Source organism: Sus scrofa, unplaced genomic scaffold (genome assembly GCF_000003025.6).
Source record: "Sus scrofa isolate TJ Tabasco breed Duroc unplaced genomic scaffold, Sscrofa11.1 Contig1815, whole genome shotgun sequence".
Lineage (NCBI taxonomy): Eukaryota > Metazoa > Chordata > Mammalia > Artiodactyla > Suidae > Sus > Sus scrofa.
The window spans coordinates 78,987-98,367 of NW_018084954.1; the positions used below are offsets into that span (position 1 = coordinate 78,987).

Sequence of the window (19,381 nt, forward strand, 5' to 3'; positions counted from 1 at the left end):
GATAAAACAAAAAAATTATGTTGGAATCAGTTCAGGTGTGATGGTATTCTTAATAACAAGCAGGACAAGTAATAATATCAGACAGAAAAAGTTTTATATAAGTATATGTTCAGGAATTGCACCATCATATATGGTGGTCAACCATTCGAACTACATGAAAATATCAAATCCATAGTGATGTCAATATAAGTAGTATCATCTTCAGTAGAGATTTATGTGCCACGAATGTTCAGACAATGCAATTTTTAGAGAACTTGAGAGAAAATTCACTAATTCTAAAGAGGAAAATGTTCTTGATTATGGAATATATATTCTCTGTGATTTCATATTGAAACAATCTCTGGAACAATTAAAAATTGAGAATCAAATTGAAGTATATAGTTTAATTTTGTCAGATGGTGTTGCTGAAGCAGATTTGGGATATGAGGAATTTGTATGATTACGCCTTGGGATTCCAGAAATTATGCAAAAATATTAAAATGGAGGTGACCTTTATATGTAATGATTTTAATTCCTTGCATTTGTGGAATTTGTTGAAAATTGCAACGTACTATACTCTGAAACATAGTAATGAAGTGTAACTAATTACGCCCTGACACAATTGTGACCTGAAGGGTAATTTTTTAGCTCACTCCTGATGAAACCTTGCAGCTTAGATTTTGAAATACCATTTACACTTGGTTATTTGATTGATACACCATCATGTTTTAGTAATTTAATGTTATATATGAAAAACTCATTTTCCACCTTCTCAGTGCTGTTGATTCAGAAAAAAGTTTAATCAGATTCAAATCAGTTATCCATATGGAATAGTATTTGTTTCATAATGTTATGAAATCTTCATAATTTTTTTGGTAACATTTATTACTTCCTTATTTATTAGGCTATAAATAAAAGGGTTTAATAAAGGAATCATGAGAGTATAAAAAATAGCAGCAGGTATAGCTTTATCTCCTTCATTCCTGGAATTTGGTCGAACATACATGAAGAGAAGAGAACCATAGAATATTGAGACAGAGAGAAAGTGGGATGCACAGGTGGATAAGGCTTTGCCTCTTCCCTTGTTGGATTTCATTGTGAAAATTGTGAAAAGGATGAAAAGGTAAGATATTATTACTATGGTGATAGAGAAGATCAAAACTGACCCAGCAAAGATAAATGCCATCAATTCATTGATATAAGTATCGACACAGGAGAGTTTGAATAATGGAAGAACATCACAAAAAAAGTGATTAATTTGATTAAATCTACAGAAAGCTAACCTAAAGAGAAAGCCTGTATGAATCATGGGATGCATGTTTCCAGCTATGTAGGCCCCTGTGGTCATCTGAAGGCAGAGTTTCTTGGACATCCTGGTGTTGTACTGCAGTGGGTTGCAGATGGCTACATAGCGATCAAAGGCCATTGCTGCTAGGAGAAAGCAGTCTGCAGTTTCAGCAAAGCAGAGAAAATAAAATTGTGCCATGCATTCATAGAGGGAAATGATTCTGTCCTTGGAAAAGAAGTTCTGTAGCATCTTGGGGGTGATGGCACTGGAACAACAGGAATCCATTAGAGCGAGGTTGCCCAGAAAGATGTACATTGGTGTGTGAAGACGATGCTCTGTAAATATCAGTGCCACCAGACCAAGGTTTCCCACCATGGTGATCAGGTAGATGGTAAGGAATACCAGAAACAGGATGATCCTCAGCTCTGGGTGATCAGTAAATCCTATGAGGATAAATTCAGTTGTCAAGGAGTGGTTATCCTCAGTCATATCCACCTTCTCTGTTGACATGGGAATTGTGGAGATAAAAGTTTTGAAATTAGAGTGTGTATAATTTTCCCTTCCAGGTTTTCTTTTTATGAGGAGTGGAGCTCTTCTTCAAATTTCTCCCATTTCCTCTGGTATACAGGAACACATACCTATAGGATATATTTATTTCTGTGTAATGTAAGTTTTAAGATCTTGACTCTGAAGCTCAGGATTCCCAGAAATGTTTGTTAATTCTAAGGATCATGCTTACAGTGGAAAAGACTTGTACTTATAAATTTGTGAGAAATACTGTGCATATCTAAGGTACCCATTTTTGATTCAGTATTCCCAAATAATATGTGTCAGTTTTTGTGTTAGATTAGCATAAAATAAATATAAAATCTTTTTTATGTGTATATATATATGTGTGTGTGTGTATATACATATACACATATATGTGTACACATTTTTTAAATGGAGCAACATTTTTATATATTTTCCCAGGAGAGTGAAGGTTTTAATGGAGTAAAAGGATAGGTTAAATTTATATCTTAGGAATTGCATGGAAATCACTAAGGATGAAGTATGGACTGCTGATTTTTAAAGAAAATTACTTTGGAATGCTAATAAAATATATTGCCTCAGGTTATGACTTCTTTGATTTCTTTTCCCAGTTTCATGTTAAGTCCATTATTATTTTTGAATATGCACAGATATATAAATCTTTCCTCTATGTAAATCATATTTTTGTGTAATGATACCTAATAACATTTACTCAGTGCCCCAGACTACACCATCTAGTGCATCTATCTAGTGCATCTATCTAGTGCATCTTATACACCTAACACAATCTAGAATCACTTGTGTACAATCTAACATTGATTTTTCTCTTATATGCATGCACAATTTCCTTTTTATAATATTGGTATAATAAGGTTTCTGTGAACTATGCTTCTTATAACAGGTGTACAATGCTAGAGGCGGAAAAGAGAATGATTGATTTCAATCATACCTCTAGTCCAGTGACTTGGGATGAGTGAATTTGTTTTCAGTATGCCACCAATGATCCATCATGGACTATTTGCTATATGTAAATTGAGACAATTTTGAAGAACAGTTTACTAAGGAAATTATTCAAAATTCATTATTAAAAAAATCTGTATATCTTTCTTTTACCTGAATTAACGTACCTAATATTTTCCATTTCCTAAAAAAATTATGTTAGATTTTCTGATGTCACAGTACATTAAAAGCTAATAAATAAAAGTAAGTCATGCCTTTATACTTTGGTTTTCTATCACTTTGAAGTAGAGAATCCCCTTAAACCTTAATGTGATTTGTGAGAACAATTTTTGTTTTCTTTTCAAAGTGTATCTTCTTACAAGTTACTGATCTACAAAATATATTAAGTGTCTAAGAACATGAATTTTATGGTCAAACTGGTTTATATCTATTTCAAAATATTTTTTGTTTTAAAATATTAAAATATACCACTTTATTATTCACTCAAAATAGAAATATCTTTTGATGTGCATGCCTAAATTTTAGAAGAGAATTATGTTCTGCCCTTACCTGTATAATTTGAAGTTCTACCTTTGAAGCAGAGGTCAGCATGAATTGCAGTACATTTTTTCATCTTTGTTTCCCATAGTCTTAGGTTTTGAGGATAGCCAGAAGAGTAACTAAATAGTTGAAACCTAACAATAAGAAAAATGCTTCATCATTCAGAAAAATAAATATTGATGTTAATAGTAACAGTTAAAGTAAACTAGAATATTCCTCTTATTTAGATTTCACTGAGAAGTGTTTTATAATGCGTTATTTGGTTTATGGTGTTAAGGCTGTTAGACTTTCAGAATATAAACCTTGGTCTCTAAGCATCTGGGGTTAAAAGAGTATATCTGTGAGACTACTAATAGGTCAGTGACAATAATTATTTTCCTTACAATGCAAATTTAAATTTTCCATCAAAGGCTAAAGGGATTTCCTCATAATGACTTCAGTGTGTTTCCGTGGGGAGATTTGTTCACAAAGACTTACACTGCCTGATGACAATTACCAATGACATGCGGGGAGTTCAGGTTGTGGTTCAGGGGGTTAAGAACTGGAAATAGTGAGGATGTGGATTCTATCCCTGGCCTCGCTCAGCGGGTTAAGGATCTGCTGTTGCCTCAGGCTGGAGTGTAGGTCACAGACACAGCTTATACCCAGCGTTGCTGTGGCTGTGACCTGGGCTGGCAGCTGCAGCTCTGATTTGGCTCCTATCCATGCAGCTTCCATATGCCACATGTGTGGCCCTAAAAAGAAAAAAAAAAAAAGATGACCTGTGAAAAAATGCATTTAATGACCTTCATTAATTCACTAAATCTGCTTAAAAATCATCTTTCTGATTCTTATGTAATTGACCTCATTTTTACAATTCTTTTCGTTGTTTGTGTAGAATGTAGAAGGAGCAGAAGAATCAGGTGGGTATCACCTCCTACTGGAGGAGTTAATATGTTTATCAGAATAATAATTTTATGAAAGATGCTTGAATATGTAGAGGATGCTAAAAGGTATAGAAATTCAGGCAGGGTATCAACTTCTTCACTCTGAGTTGAATTTGGCTCCATTTCCTACCAAAAACCCTTTTTGGAAATCATTCCCATGTATGAATTATCAAGATTGTTCTTAATTTTAAGTCTACACCAGCTGCCTTTGTTTTTATTATGCTGATTCTTCCCTTTATTCTAGTAATTACTCTCCATCATGATATATTTAATTCTCAGAACTAATAGATATAATCAGTTACTCCCTTCCCCGTCCGCTATTTGCTTAAGAGGGAAGAAATGTCTCTGTTACATTCATTCCTGTATTTCTAACACTTGAATAATAGGAAGCACTTTGTAGTCCTCCACAAGTATTTGTCCAATGAATGACAACAAGACTATACTCTCTTGCTCAAGTATTTATAATCATCTTTGATTAGTTTTTGAACAAATTGTTTTTCCCTATTTTCTCATTTCAGATGCTGCACAGTCTGTATCTTACCTCTCATCTTGCTTTCTTCCTCTCACCTCAGGACACTTGGACATGCACATACCTTCACTGCTCCCTTGTGCATCTGCTTCAACATTTACTCATGTTTCTTCATCTAAAACACTGTTTTCTCCCTTTCATCCCAATCCTGTTTATCCTTGATCTCAAATGAAGTCTCCTGAAGAACTTCCCTAGGTCCTTTAAGTTGAATTGATTTTCCTTTTCCTGCTCTCCATGATAATTACCTGCTTTTATAATGCATTTGCCACTTTATCAAATGTGAGTTGTGTATATATTGATTCTAAAAGTCTTGGCTAAATATTAAGTCACCAGTCACCTTATACATCTTTTGGGCTTCTAACAACAAACTGGGCTAGATTCTTAATACAGCCTGCCTTGATTGCTTAAAAATATTTCAATTCTGTTGAATCTTCACCAACTATTTACAATATATGGGGTGTTGGGAGAGATCATGGGTAGAATAAGCACAGGATAAGGAGTGCTTAGGTTTTAGAAATGGCTCTTGACAAGAAGCTCATCATCTAGTGGGCTGAAAGACACTTGTATTGCCAACTCATAGGTAGTTCAGGCTGTGATATAATAATTGTAAATATTCTGTATGAAAATATGGCAAAGGAATTGAACAGAGACCTGGAGGAAGAAAGAAAGTTTCCTCATTGATAGTATCATTTCAGATGAACCTTCAGGATAAGGAGGATTATAATAGGTGAAGCACATGAGGAGAAGAAGCAACAGAATGCAAGCATATGATAAAATCCTGGAGGCTTGAAATAGTGAGACCTAATTAAAAAGTGGCTAGCAAATTATGTTACTTACTCATATATGATATCAGAGAAACTTGCGGGTAATATAAAGGGGTTGGGAAAACTGTTTGGAAACTGTGCTATTTGGGTCCTTCCCTGCCCACTCCCTGGACCTTCCATCAGTAAGGTCATAACCAATGCTAAATGCCAACTCCAAAGGACATCTACTTATCTTAAAAACACCAATCTGTGGTGTTGTATCCTATCAAACGTCTTCACTTCTGGTTCTGCGGTAACAGTCACTGCTTCTGTCTTCCTGACTGTTCCATCTCAGACTTTTCTGCTGGGTTAGGTTTCTCTCTTTGCCTTTAAAATGCTTGTGTTCCCCTAGGTTCTATGCTTGACTAGCCTCTCCTTTCATTCTAGAGTTTCCCCCAGATTATCTTATCTACTTAGATATTTCAGCTACTTTCCATCTTCTGATGGCTTCACCAAATGAGAGTTCCAGACCATTTTTGTTATATATTCATATGGAAAAATCAATGGGAGTATGTTTTTTTAATATATAAAACATATATATACCTATTAATAGGTGAATTTACTGCTATGCTAAAATATTCTATATACTATAAAATATGAAAGTACAAATTAATAATGACTTAGTAGTGAAGTGGTATTAACTTTTGAACGTATATATTAATGCTATAAAATGTTATTCCTGCTAACGCTATTATTAACTAAATAATAATAACCTCGTATTCAGAAGAAGAAATGTGGTGGTATATGGAATATTATTCAGATCTTAGCTTTGTGATGTGTTGGAGCATCTCTAGAACTTGTTTAAATTTGTTTCTAAATATTTCTAATGTCTGACACAGTGGAAAAGATGTAACACACAGCTACATATGTTCAAATGGAGAAGAATGCAAGTTGTGATTGGGTTCCAAAACAGGAAAGAGCTCTACAGCCATCCAAGCTGCAGGATAAACAGCCCTACTATTTGTTTTTGTTTGTTTTTTAACATATAGTTGAGTATTTTTAATCTTCTCATCACCTGTTGCAATCTGGTATCTAACCCATGTCCAAGACCTAGCCCAAATAAGGAAAACTATGTATGTGCCGAAGAATGAAATACCTGTTTGAACATTGCTCACATTCTGGTTACTGGCACGGGGAAATCATGCTATAAGTACAATCAGCAATAGCAGTGATATAACACAAAAATATTATCTTTGGATTTCTACATATATCCCTTCTAACACAAAGAAATGACCTTTATGTGGTGCCATGGGAGGTTCTGGGAGATTACTGATATGATTTTCCATATATTAATTTTCCCTTAATAAACTCTAAGTTCCCAGTAGACAGAGACAATCATGTATCTTTACATTTCCATGTGGGACATATGGTAGGACCTCAAAATGTGATTGATTCTTGGTTCTGTAGTATGAGGTACCTTGTATGCAGGCATGTATGAATGTGTTTATTTTCTATTGGAGTATATTTGATTTACAATGTTGTATTTGTTTCAAGTGTATAGGAAAGTGATTCAGTTATACATATACAGATATCCAACCTTTTTCAGATTCTTTTCCCGTAGAGATTTTTACTGAATATTCTCTGTGCTAACAGTAGGTCATTTTTACTTATCTATTTTTTATATAGTAGTGTATATATATTAAACTCCTAATTTATACATTCCCTCCATAACCCTTTGGTAACCATAAGATTGTTGTCTACATCTGTGAGTCTGTTTCTGATTTGTAAATAAGTTCATTTGTATCATTTTTATTAGAATCCATATACAAGCACTATCATATGATATTTGTCTTTGATTGACTTATTTCATTTAGGGTGATAATTTCCAGATCCATCCATATTGATACAAGTGGCTTCATTTCTTTCTTTTTTTATGCCTGAGTAATGTTCTGAGTATATATGTGTCACATCTTCTTTATCCATTTTTCTGCTGATGGACGTTTACATTACATCCGTGTCTTGGTTCCTAAACCTTTTAAATTGAGCTTTGTAACGGTTTTTCCCCCCTCTTTTTCTTATTGCCACCACTCTGTCTTAATTGCTAATGTTTCTCCATGTATTACTGTTTTCTCCTGTTTCACTTTTATGTTATTGTTTTAGTGATTTTTATTTTTTCCATTATCGTTGTTTTACAGTGTTCTGTCAATTTTCTACCATACAGCAAGGTGACCCAGTCATACATACACATATACATTCCCTTTTCTCACATTATAATGCTCCATCATAAGTGAATAAATATAGTTCCTAATGCTATACAGTGGGATCTCATTGCTTATGCATTCCAAAGTCAATAGTTTGCATCTATTAACACCAAATTTCCAGTCCATCTCACTTCTTTTCCCTCCCCCTTGGCAAGCACAAGTCTGTTCTCCGTGTCCATGAGTTACTTTTCTGTGGAAAGGTTCATTTGTGCTGTATATTAGATTCCAGATATAAGCGATATCATATGGTATTTGTCTTACTCTTTCTAACTTCACTTAGTATGAGACTCTCTAGTTTCATCCATGTTGCTGGAAATGACATTATTTTGTTCTTTATGTCTGAGTAGTATTCCATTATGTATATATACCACATCTTCTTAATCTATTCATCTGTTGATGGACATTTAGGTTGTTTGCATATCTTGGGTTTTATGAATAGTGCTGCAATGAATTATGGGTGTATGTGTCTTTTTCAAGGAAAGTTTTGTCTGGATGTATGCTCAAGAGTGGGATTGCTGGGTCATATGGTAGTTCTATACATAGTTTTCTAAGGAACCTCCATACTGTTTCCCATAGTGGTGGTACCAATTTACATTCACACCAAAAGTGTAGGAGGGTTCCCTTTTCTGCACACCCTCTGCAGCATTTGTTATTTGTGGACTTATTAATGATGGCCATTCTGACTAGTATGAGGTGGTACCTCTTAGTAGTTTTGATGTGCATTTCTCTAATAATCAGGGATGTTGAGCATTTTTTCATGTGCTTGCTGCCCATCTGTAATCTTCCTTGGAGAAATGTCTATTCAGGGCTTTTGCCCATTTTTCCATTCAGTTCTTGGATTTTTTTGCTGTTGAGTTGTATAAGTTGTTTGAATATTTTAGAAATCAAGCCCTTGTCAGCTGCATCATTTGAAACTCTTTTCTTCCATTCCGTAAGTTGTCTTTTTTTTTTTCTTTATGGTTTCCTTTGCTGTGCAAAACTTTTCACTTTGATTAGGTCCCATTGGTTTATTTTTGCTTTTATTTCTGTTGCCTTGGGAAACTGAACTGAGGAAATATTTGTACAGTTGATATCAGAGAATGTTTTGCCTAGGTCTCTTTTAGGAGTTTGATGGTGTCTTGTCTTACATTTACGTCTTTAAGCCATTTTGAGGTTATTTTTGTTCATGGTGTGAAGGTGTGTTCCAGTTTCATTGATTTACATGTGGCTATCCAGTTTTCCCAGCACCACTTGTTGAAAAGACTGTCTTTTTCCCATTTTATATTCTTGCCTCCTTTGTCAAATATTAATTGACCATAGGTGTCTGGGTTTATTTCTGGGTCCTCTATTCTGTTCCATTGGTCTGTATGTCTGTTCTGGTACCAGTACCACACTATCTTGATGACTGTAGCTTTATAATATTGCCTGAAATCTGGGAGAGTTATGCCTCCTGTTTGGTTTTTGTCCATGTAGTTACTTCTTTTTCTCATTTCTTTTCCTGTGTTTGATTTCTAGTTTCATGCCATTGTGGTCAGAGAAGATTCTTGAAATAATTTCTCTACTCTTAAATTTGTTAAGGTTAGCTTTGGGCCCCAGTATGTGATCCATCCTTGAGAATAGTCCATGTTTACTTGAGAAGAATGTATATTCTGATTTTTTTGAATGTAATGTCCTGAAAATGTCAATTACATCCAGCTTTTCTATTGTGTTATTTAGGATCTCTGTTGTCTTTTTGATTTTCTTTGTAAGGGATGTGAGTGGGGTGTTAAATTCTCCTACTATTATTGTTTTCTCTTCAATTTCTCCTTTTATATCTGTTTTGTTTGTTGTAGGTATCTGGGTACTCCTATATTAGGGGCATATATTTTGATGATTGTAATATCCTCTTCTTGAATGGATCCTTTTACCGTTCAGTAGTGTCATTCTTTGTCTTTCTTTCTGGCCTTCATTTTAAAGTCTATTTTGCCTGATATGAGTATGGCAACTCCTTCTTTCCTGTCTGGTACATTGGCATGAAATACCTTTTCCCATTCCCTTGCTTTCAATCTCTATGTGTCCTTTGCCCTAAGGTGAGTCTCTTGTAGGCAGCAGATTGTAGGCTTTTGCTATTTTATCCTACCTGTCACTCTGTGTCTTTTGATTGGAGCATTCAGTCTGTTGACATTTAAGATAATTACTGATAAATATGTATTTATTGCCGTTTTAAGCCTTGTTTTCCAATTGATTCTATGCTTTTCCTTTGTTCCTTTCTCCTTTTGTTTGGATGATTTCCATTTATTTTATGCTTGTGTACTTTTCTTTTTAGTTTTTGTGAATGTAATGTTTGGTTTTGATTTGTGGTGACTTGTTTTTTAAGTCTGTCAACCCCTTCTTATATCTGCTTGCTTTCACCTTATAGTCATATAGACTCAAATGCATTATTTAAAAAAAAAACTCTCTATATTTTCTTACTTTCCATCCTAACATTATATGATTTTGAAATCCTTTTTTAACATCTGTATGTTTGTCCTTTTGCTGTTTCTTGTGTTTATCATCACGTTTACAGTAGCTTTTTTTTTCTTTCCATTTTTAGATTATGCTGGATTATTTAAGTGATTGCTTTCCAATTGTGATTTCCTCCATTCTACTTCTTCTTATTTCTTTTTTTATTTGGAGGAGCCCTTTCAGTATTTCTTTTAGAATGGTTTTAGTATTGCTGTACTCTTTTAGCTTTTGTTTGTTGGAGAAATTCTCTATTTCCACTTCTATTTTAAATGATATTTTTCCTGTATAGAATATTCTAGGCTGAAAATTTTTCTTTTCAGAACTTTGAATGTATCTTGCCACTCTCTTCTGGACTGTTGTGTTTCTGTAGAGAAATCAGCTGATAGTCTTATTGGGGTTCCTTTTTAATTAACATTTGTTTTTCTCTTACTTCCTTTAGTATCCTCTCTTTTTCCTTTTTTTTTTTTTTTGTCTTTTTGCCATTTCTTGGGCCACTCCTGCAACATATGGAGGTTCCCAAGCTAGGGGTTGAATCAGAGCTGTAGTTGCTGGCCTGCGCCAGAGCCACAGCAACATGGGATCCGAGCCACATCTGCAACCTACACCACAGCTCTTGGCAATGCCAGATCCTTAACCCTCTAAGCAAGGCCAGGGATTGAACCCGCAACCTCATGGTTCCTAGTCAGATTCGTTAACCACTAAGCCACGACGGGAACTCCTCCTCCTCTCTTTTTCTTTAACTTTTGTCATTTTTATTATTATATGTCTTGGTCAGGGCCTATTTCGGTTCAACTTGTTTGGGGCCCTCTCTGCTTCCTGTGTCTTGATATCAGTTTCCTTTGGATTTGGAAAGTTTTCAGAGATAATTTCTTCAAATATATTTTCAATCCCCTTTTCTTTTTCTTCTCTTGGAATTCCTATTATGTGTAGATAGGCCTACTTTTTATTATCCCATCGATATCTCATCTTGCATTCATGTTTTTTTTTTTCAGTTGGTTTTCTGTCTGCTGTCCTGACTGGAATAATGGAATAATGATTTCCATTATTCTGTCTCTGAAGTCACTAATTCGTTCCTCTGCATTATGCATTCTGTACTGTAGTGTCTTTAGCTCAATTTGCATCTCTGTAAATGAATTTTCTAATTTTTATATGTTCCCCCTTATATTTTCTAGTTCTTTTCTTCTAAAATAATCTACATTACTGTTCATATTTGCTCTTAATTTCTTGATATTCAGGCTTAATTCCTTAAATATTTTTACTACCTCCCTTTTCAACTCAGAGTCTGTCAAATCGCAGAGGTTTGTTTCTTTGTTTGCTGCTTCAGTTGTATTCTCCTGTTAACTGGGAATGTTTCCTGAGCTTTCTCATCTTGCTTATGTTTTTCTTTTTCTGTGAGTTTAGGGAAGCCAAACTATACTCTTGGAGGACTACTTCTATGCAGGAGCAACTCTTTGTATTTTTGGGGGGTTACTATTTATATTTGGTGTGGTAGTTTGGATATTTGCTGTCTCTTTCTTTGGTGTGAGCAGGGTGATATTTCCAGGGTGCTGAGTGTCTTTCCAAGGAGAAGGAGGGGACGGCTAGGGCCAGTAATCAGCGCCTGTTTGTTGGCCTCTTAACAGCAGCAAAGGCCTGCTGGAAGGTGGTTCAGGTTAGTCCTAGTTGCAGGGCCCTCAGAAGTGGTAATGAGCCTTAGGCAGATTTAGGAAGTACCCAGAGCATTTGTCTGTGGCAGTGCAGTGTGTGTGAGTTACCAGAGGATTGAGAGCAACAGGTAGTGTTCAATTGCAGTGCCCTCCTCTGAGGTGATTGGGCCACAGTAGGTGTCTGTTCTGGGACCCCTAGTGATATTGGGCCATGCCCTCCTCTGAAGTAAGTGATAACTGTGGGGGTTTTCCCCCACCACCTGAGATCATCAAGAAGCACTCCATCCTGCTTAGCCCACAGAGAAGGTGCTACATAGGCTGCTCCTAGTTGCTGGGTCCTGGGAAGTGACAGTGATCAAGCTTGTGTGCATTGCCCAGAGCATTTGTCATAGGCAACAGCAGGGCCAGTGTGCTCCCAGGGGTGTGAGAGCACAACAGCTGGTTTTCAGTCACAGTGCTCTCCTCTGTGGTGCCCTTGTGGTGACTGGGGCTGCAGGTGGTGCCTGTTCACCAACCCTTAGTGGTGCAGGCCACGCCCACCTCTAGAGTCAGAGATAACTGTGGTGGTTTGCCCCACCACCTGCAGACCATGCAAGGAGCACCCTGTACTTCTTAGTCCATGCAGGAGGTGCTACACAAGCTGCTCCTAGTTGCAGGGTCTTGGTAAATGACAGTGTTCAAGCATGTGGGCCCTGCCCAGAACATTTGGCAGTGGCAGCAGCAGGGCAGGTGTGTTTCCAGGGGAGTGAGAGCAACCATGGGTGGTGCTCAGTTACAGTTCCCTCTTTTTGTTTTGTCAACCCTGAGGTGACTGGGTGCTGCAGGTTGAGCCCATTCAGAGGACCCACTGGTGGCAGGCCACACCTCCTTCTGGTCTCCAAGATGAAGATAATGGTCAGTTCCTGCTGCCTGTAGATCACACAAAAGGTACCATGTTGCACCTAGACCCCAACTTCTCTTATCCCACACAAGAGGTCCCTGGGCACCCATAGCCCCAAAAGAAGTTCCTGGTCTTCTGTAGCCCAAGCAAGTGGCTCCTAGCCACCCTTATCCTGTATCAGAAGCATCCCATCCTCCACAAGCCTGTGTGTATACAGGGAGATTCCTATGGCAGTGCATCCCTCCAGCTCTCATACTCTCCAACAATGATGCTTTGCTTCTCCTACAGGCCCAGACCTCCTCTGGGTTCCCTCTGTTGTGGCATTCCACTCCCCACCTGTAGATCACTGCTCCCCTGCCCATAGCACACCACTCCTTAGCCCCTCAGGCTATCCCCACAGAGCCAACCCTAGTTCTCTCCCCAGAACTGACCTCCAGAGCCTGAGTCTCAGCGCCCAAGCATCAGCTTGCCCTCCTCAGCCCAGCGATGCACTTTTCTTGGTGACTTTGAGGTCCCTCCATATCAGCTGATCTCCCCACCAGTTAGGTGGCTTCCCAGGATATTGGTTCCTTTTTTCTTTCACAGCTCCCTCTCAGGAATGCTAGTCCTGTCCTGATTCCTTTTCTCTCTCTCTCTCTTTTTTTCTTTTGTTCTACCCAGTTATGTCAAGAGTTTCTTGCCCTTTTTGGAGGTTTAAATTCTACTGCCAACATTCAGTAGATATTCTGTGTGAGTTGTTTTACATGTAGATGTGTTTTTGATGTGTTTGTGAGAGAAGGTGAATGCAACTTTTTATCCTTAACCATCTTGATCCTTCCCTTCTTCTATTTCTCTTTTATTTCCTTTCACTAAAATCAGAATTGACATTACACTGAAAATTTATTTCCATAATTCTCCTGTTTGAACCTTTTCCTTATTGTAACACTTCCCTGAAAACAAACTGGCATACATCTACCTTCATTGTCAGGGACTATCATTATCTGACTTATCTATTCGCCATTTATTTTTTCACTCTCTCCTCTGGTCACTGTCCCTCTCCGTCATCTCTTAATGTTCACTAGCTACCCTGGTTGTTCTTTCCACCCGACCACTCAAAATCCGCCCCCCCATTTTTCAGGCATTGCACAGGCTGTTCCCTCTGCATGTTCTTCCCATTCCCACAGTTGCATAGCCAGCTCATTCTCTCTCTCTCTCTCTCTCTCTTTTTTTTTTTTTTTGTCTTTTTGCCATTTCTTGGGCTGCTCCTGTGGCATATGGAGGTTCCCAGGGTAGGGGTCCAATCCGAGCTGTAGTTGCCAGCCTATGCCAGAGCCGAAGCAATGCAGGATCCGAGCCGCATCTGTGACCTTCACCACAGCTCACAGCAATGCCGGATCATTAACCCACTGAGCAAGGGCAGGGATCGAACCCACAACCTCATGGTTCCTAGTCGGATTCATTAACCACTGTGCCATGATGGGAACTCCTCATTCTCTCTTAAAGGCATCTGGGTTTTGTCATATTATTTATTTATTTATTTATTTATTTATTTATTGTCTTTTTGCCATTTCTTGGGTCACTCCCATGGCATATGGAGGTTCCCAGGCTTGGGGTATAATCGGAGCTGTAGCCACCGGCCTACTCCAGAGCCACAGCAATGTGGGATCTGAGCTGCGTCTCTGACTTACCACAGCTCATGGCAACGCTGGATACTTAACCCACTGAGCAAGGCTAGGGCTCAAACCCACAACCTCATGGTGCCTAGTCGGATTTGTTAACCACTGAGCCACAACGGGAACTCCCTGTCATATTTTTTAAATACAATTTTTCTAATTTTTTTTTATAGTGGAGTATAGTTGATTTACAATGTTGTGTTAGGTTCAGGTGTACAGCAAGGCAATTTAGTCATACAAATATCTATTCTATTTTCAAATGATTTTCCCATGTGAGTTATTACAATATATTGAATAGAGTTCCCTGTGCTATATGGTAGGTCCTTTTTGGTTATATATTTTATATATAGTAGTTGTAAATATGTTAATCCCAGCCTCCTAATTTATCCCTCTTTCTCACCTTTCCATTTGGTGAACCGTAAGTTTGTTTTCTGTGTCTATGAGTCTCTCTTCTTTGTAAACAAGTTCATTTGTATCATTTTTATTAGATTCCACATATAAGTGATATCACATGATATTTGTCTTTCTCTGTCTGACTTAACTTGGTTGGTAATCTCTAGGTCCATTGTGTTGCTGGAAATGGCATTATTTCACTATATATCACATTTTCTTTTTCCAGTCCTCTGTTGATGAACATTTAGGTTGCTTCCATGTCTTGGCTACTTTTTTTTTAAGATTTTTATTTTTTCGCTTATAGTTGATTTACAATGTTCTGTCATTTTCCATTATACAGTTATGTGACCCAGTCATATATACACACATATATATATATATATATGTATTCTGTTTATCACATTATCCTCCATCATGTTCCATCACAAGTGACTAGATATAGTTGCCTGTGCTATACAGCAGGATATAATTGAATACACTCCAAAAGCAATAGTTTGCATCTGTTAACCCCAAACTCCCAATCTAGTCCATCCCACTCCCTCCCCTTCCCCCATTTGCAAACACAGGTATATTGTCCAAGTCCATGATTTTCTTTTATGCCAAAAGTTTCATTTGTGCTGTATATCAGATTCCAGAAATAAGTGATATCATATGGTAATTGTCTTTCTTGTTCTGACTTAGTATACTTAGTATGAGAGACTCTAGTTCCATCCATGTTTTTGCAAATGGCATTTTTGTTCTTTTTTATGGCTGTGTAGTATTCCATCGTGTATATATACCACTTGTTCTTAATCCATTCATCTGTTGATGTATATTTAAGTTGTTTCCATGTCTTGGCTATTGTGACTAGTGCTGCAGTGAACATATGGGTGCATGTATGTATATTTTTTTCATTTTTTTATTGTTATTTCCCCAATACATTTTTTTCCCTACTGTACAGCATGGTGACTTGGTTACACATACATGTACACATTCTTTTTTCTCCCAGTATCATGCTCTGTCATAAGTAACACATAGTTCTCAGCACTACACAGAAGGATATCATTGCATGAATTTTTTAATGAAATTTTTGTCCAGATATATACCCAAGAGTGGGATTGCTGAGTCTTATGGTAGTTCTATATTTAGTTTTCTGATCTACCTCTATACTGTTTTTCATAGTCATTTTACCAATTCACATTCCCACCAAGAGTGTAGGATGGTACCCTTTGCAACACACTCTCCAGTATTTGGTATTTGTTGACTTGGTAATGGTAGGCATTCTGACCTGTGTGAGTTGGTACTTCATTGTAGTTTTGATTTGCATTTCTCTAATAATTAGCAATGTTGAGAATTTTTTTCATATGCTTGTTGGCCATCTGTATGTCTTCTTTGGAGAAATGTCTATTCAGGTCTTCTGCCCATTTTTCAATTGGATTTTTTTGTGTGTGTGCTGTTGAGTTATATAAACTGTTTGAATATTTTAGAGATTAAGTCCTTGTCAGTTGTGTCGTTTGAAAGTATTTCTTTCTTTCTTTTTTTATTTTGCTTTTTTAGTTCTGCACCCAAGGCAGAACTAAATATGAAGTTTCCAAAGATAGGGTTGAATCAGAGCTACAGCTGCTGACCTATACCACAGACACAGCAACGTGGGATCTGAGCCATGTCTGTGACATAAACCACAATGCAAGGCAATGCCAGATCCTTAACCCACTTAGCAAGGCCAGGGATTGAACCAGCAACCTCATGATTCCTAGGCAGATTTGTTTCCACTGCACCATGATGGAAAATCCTGAAACTATTTTCTCCCATTGTGTACATTGTCTTATTTTTCATGGCTTCCTTTGCTGTACAAAAGCTTGCCAGGATTGCTCTGTTTCTTCCGGGTCTTTTATGGTTCCATATAAATTTTTGGATTGTTTATTCTAGTTTTGTGAAAAGTGTCATGGGTAATTTGATAGAGATTGCATTGAATCTGTAGATTGCTTTGGATATTATGGACATTTTAACAATATTAATTCTTCTAATTAAGGATCACATGCTCTCCATTTCTTAGTATCCTCTTTAATTTCCTTGATTAATGTTTTATAGTTCTCAGCATATAAGTCTTTTACCTCCTTGGTCTGGTTTACTCCTAGGTGTTTATTTTTTGGGGCATGATTTTAAAAAGCATTTTATTTTTATATTCCTTTTCTAATATTTCATTTTTAGTATACAGAAATGCAACAGAGTTCTGAATGTTAATCTTGTATCCTGCTAATTTGCTGAATTCATTGATCAGTTGAAATAGTTTTTGTGTGTAGTGCTTAAGGTTTTCTTTATATAGTGTCATCTCATCTGCATAGAGTTACAATTTTGTGACTTCTCTTCCAATTTGGATACCTTTTATTTCTCTTGTTTGATTGCTGTGCCTAGGACTTCCAATACTATGCTGAATAAAAGTGGTGAGAACGGGAATCTTTGTTTTGTTCCAGATTTTTTTTTTTTTTGGCTTTTTGTCTTTTTCTAGAGCCTCACCTGCAGCATATGGAGGTTCCCAGGCTCACGGTCTAATCTGAGCTGTAGCTGCGAGCCTACACCACAGCCACAGCAACGCATGATCCAAGCTGCGTCTGCAACATATACCACAGCTTACGGCAATGCCAGATACTTAATCCACTGAGCAAGGCCAGGGATCAAACCCACAACCTCCTGGTTCCTAGTCAGATTTGTTAACCACTGAGTCATGATGGGAAATCTTTGTTCCAGATTTTACTGGGAAGGCTTTCAGCTATTCTCCATCAAATGTTATATTTGCAGTGGGTTTGTCATAAATGGCTTTGATTATGTTAAGGTATGTTCCCTCTATACCCACTTTGGTAGGAGTTTTTTTTTTTCATGAATGGATGTCAGACTTTTTCAAATGCTTTTCTTCTGCATCTTTTGGGATGATCATGTAGTTTTTGTCTCTCTGTTTTTTTAAATGTGGTGGATGAGGTTTATTGGTTTGTGGATGTTGAACCATCCTTGTGAACCTGGTATGAATCCCACTTGGTCATGGTGTATGATCTTTTTTATATTTGTTGGATTCAGTTGGCTAAAATTTTGCTGAGAATATTTGCATCTATATTCCTCAAAGATTTGGCCTATAATTTTCTTTTTTTTTCTTTGTCTGTTTTTGGTAGTAGGGTGTTGGTGGTTTCATAGAATATCTTTGGGTGTCTTCCTTCTTCAACATTTTAGAAAAATTTAAGAAGGATGTGTATCAGTTCTTCTTTGTATGTTTGGTAGAATTCACCTGTGAAGGTATCTTGTACTGGCCTTTTTTTTGGGTAGGGAGTGTTTTTATTATGCATTCAATTTAATTTCTAGTTATTGGTCTATTCAATTGATCTATTCTCTTATGGTTTTTTTCATATTTGTGCATTATCCATTGAGATTTCCCATTATTCATTTCTTATTTTGTTGATTTAAGTTATTTCTCTCCTGTTTTCAGTGAGTCTGGACAGAGGTGTGTCAATTTTGTTTATACTTTCAATGAACCAGATCTTGACTTTATTGATTTTTTCTTTTGTGTTTTGTTTTGTTTTGTTTTTAGGGCTGCACCCAAAGCATATGGAAGTTCCCAGGCTAAGGATCAAATTGGAGCTATAGCTGCTGGCCTATTCCATAGCCACAGCAATGTCAGACCCTTAACCCATTGAGCAAGGCCAGGGATTGAACCCACATACTCATGGATTCTAGTCAGGTTTGTTAATTGCTGAGCCACAGAGGGAACTCCAGATTTTTTCTCTTGTTTTTTGAATCTCTATTTTATTTATTTCCTTTTGGATATTTATGATTTCCTTCCTTCTGCTGACTTTTGGTATTGTTTGTTCCTATTTTTCTAATTCTTTTAGCAGGTAGTTGATTTGAGATTTTTCTTCTTTTCTGAGGAAGGCCTGTATTGCTATGAACTTCTTTCTAAACACTGCTTTCGCAGCATCCCCTAGATTGTGAATGGTTGTGTTTTCATTATCATTAGTCTTGAGGTATTTTTAAATTTCCCTTTTGATTTCCTCATTGATCCATTTTTTTTTAGTAGCATGTTGTTTTGTTTCCATGTAGTCAGTTTTTTCTCATTTCTTTTTCTGTGGTTGATATCTAGTTTCATGCCATTGTGGTCAGAGAAGATATTTGAAATATTTTATATGCTCTTAAAACTGTTGAGGTTAGTTTTGTGCCCCATTATATGGTCAGTCCTTGAGAATGATCCATGTTCATTTGAAAAGAAAATACATTCTGATTTTTTTGGACATAATGTCCTGAAAATATAAAGGAAGTCTAACATTTCTATTTTGTCATTTATGATCTCTGTTGCCTTATTGATTTTAAGAGGCTATCTCCTTTGATGTGAGTGGTGTTAAAGTCTCCTATTTTAATTGTATTCCCTTCAGTTTCTCCTTTTATGTGTTAGTATTTGTTGTATATATCTGGATTTTCCTTTATTAGGGGCCCATATATTGACAATTGTAATTTACTCTTATTTAATGTATCCTTTCATCATTAAATATAGTGTCCTTCTTTGTATTTCTTTATGGTCTTTGTTTTAAAGTCTGCTTTATCTGTTATGAGTATTGTTGCTTCTGCTCT

General features: G+C 36.7%; 1 protein-coding gene and 1 long non-coding RNA gene across 2 annotated transcripts in view; one reads left to right on the forward strand and one right to left on the reverse strand.

The window, feature by feature from the left end:
* LOC110258296 overlaps positions 1-19,381 on the forward strand; it is an 83,792-nt gene that overhangs the window by 12,577 nt on the left and 51,834 nt on the right. The window lies entirely within an intron of this gene.
* LOC100157032 (olfactory receptor 5K1-like) lies at positions 830-1,825 on the reverse strand. The gene has a single exon (XM_001924682.5). The coding sequence runs from the start codon at positions 1,775-1,777 to the stop codon at positions 830-832; it is 948 nt and encodes a 315-aa protein (XP_001924717.5). The 5' UTR covers positions 1,778-1,825.

What these genes read in the sequence shown, in the direction of transcription:
- LOC100157032 (XM_001924682.5), bottom strand. Translation starts at nt 1,777, where the DNA reads ATGTCAACAGAGAAGGTGGATATGACTGAGGATAACCACTCCTTGACA.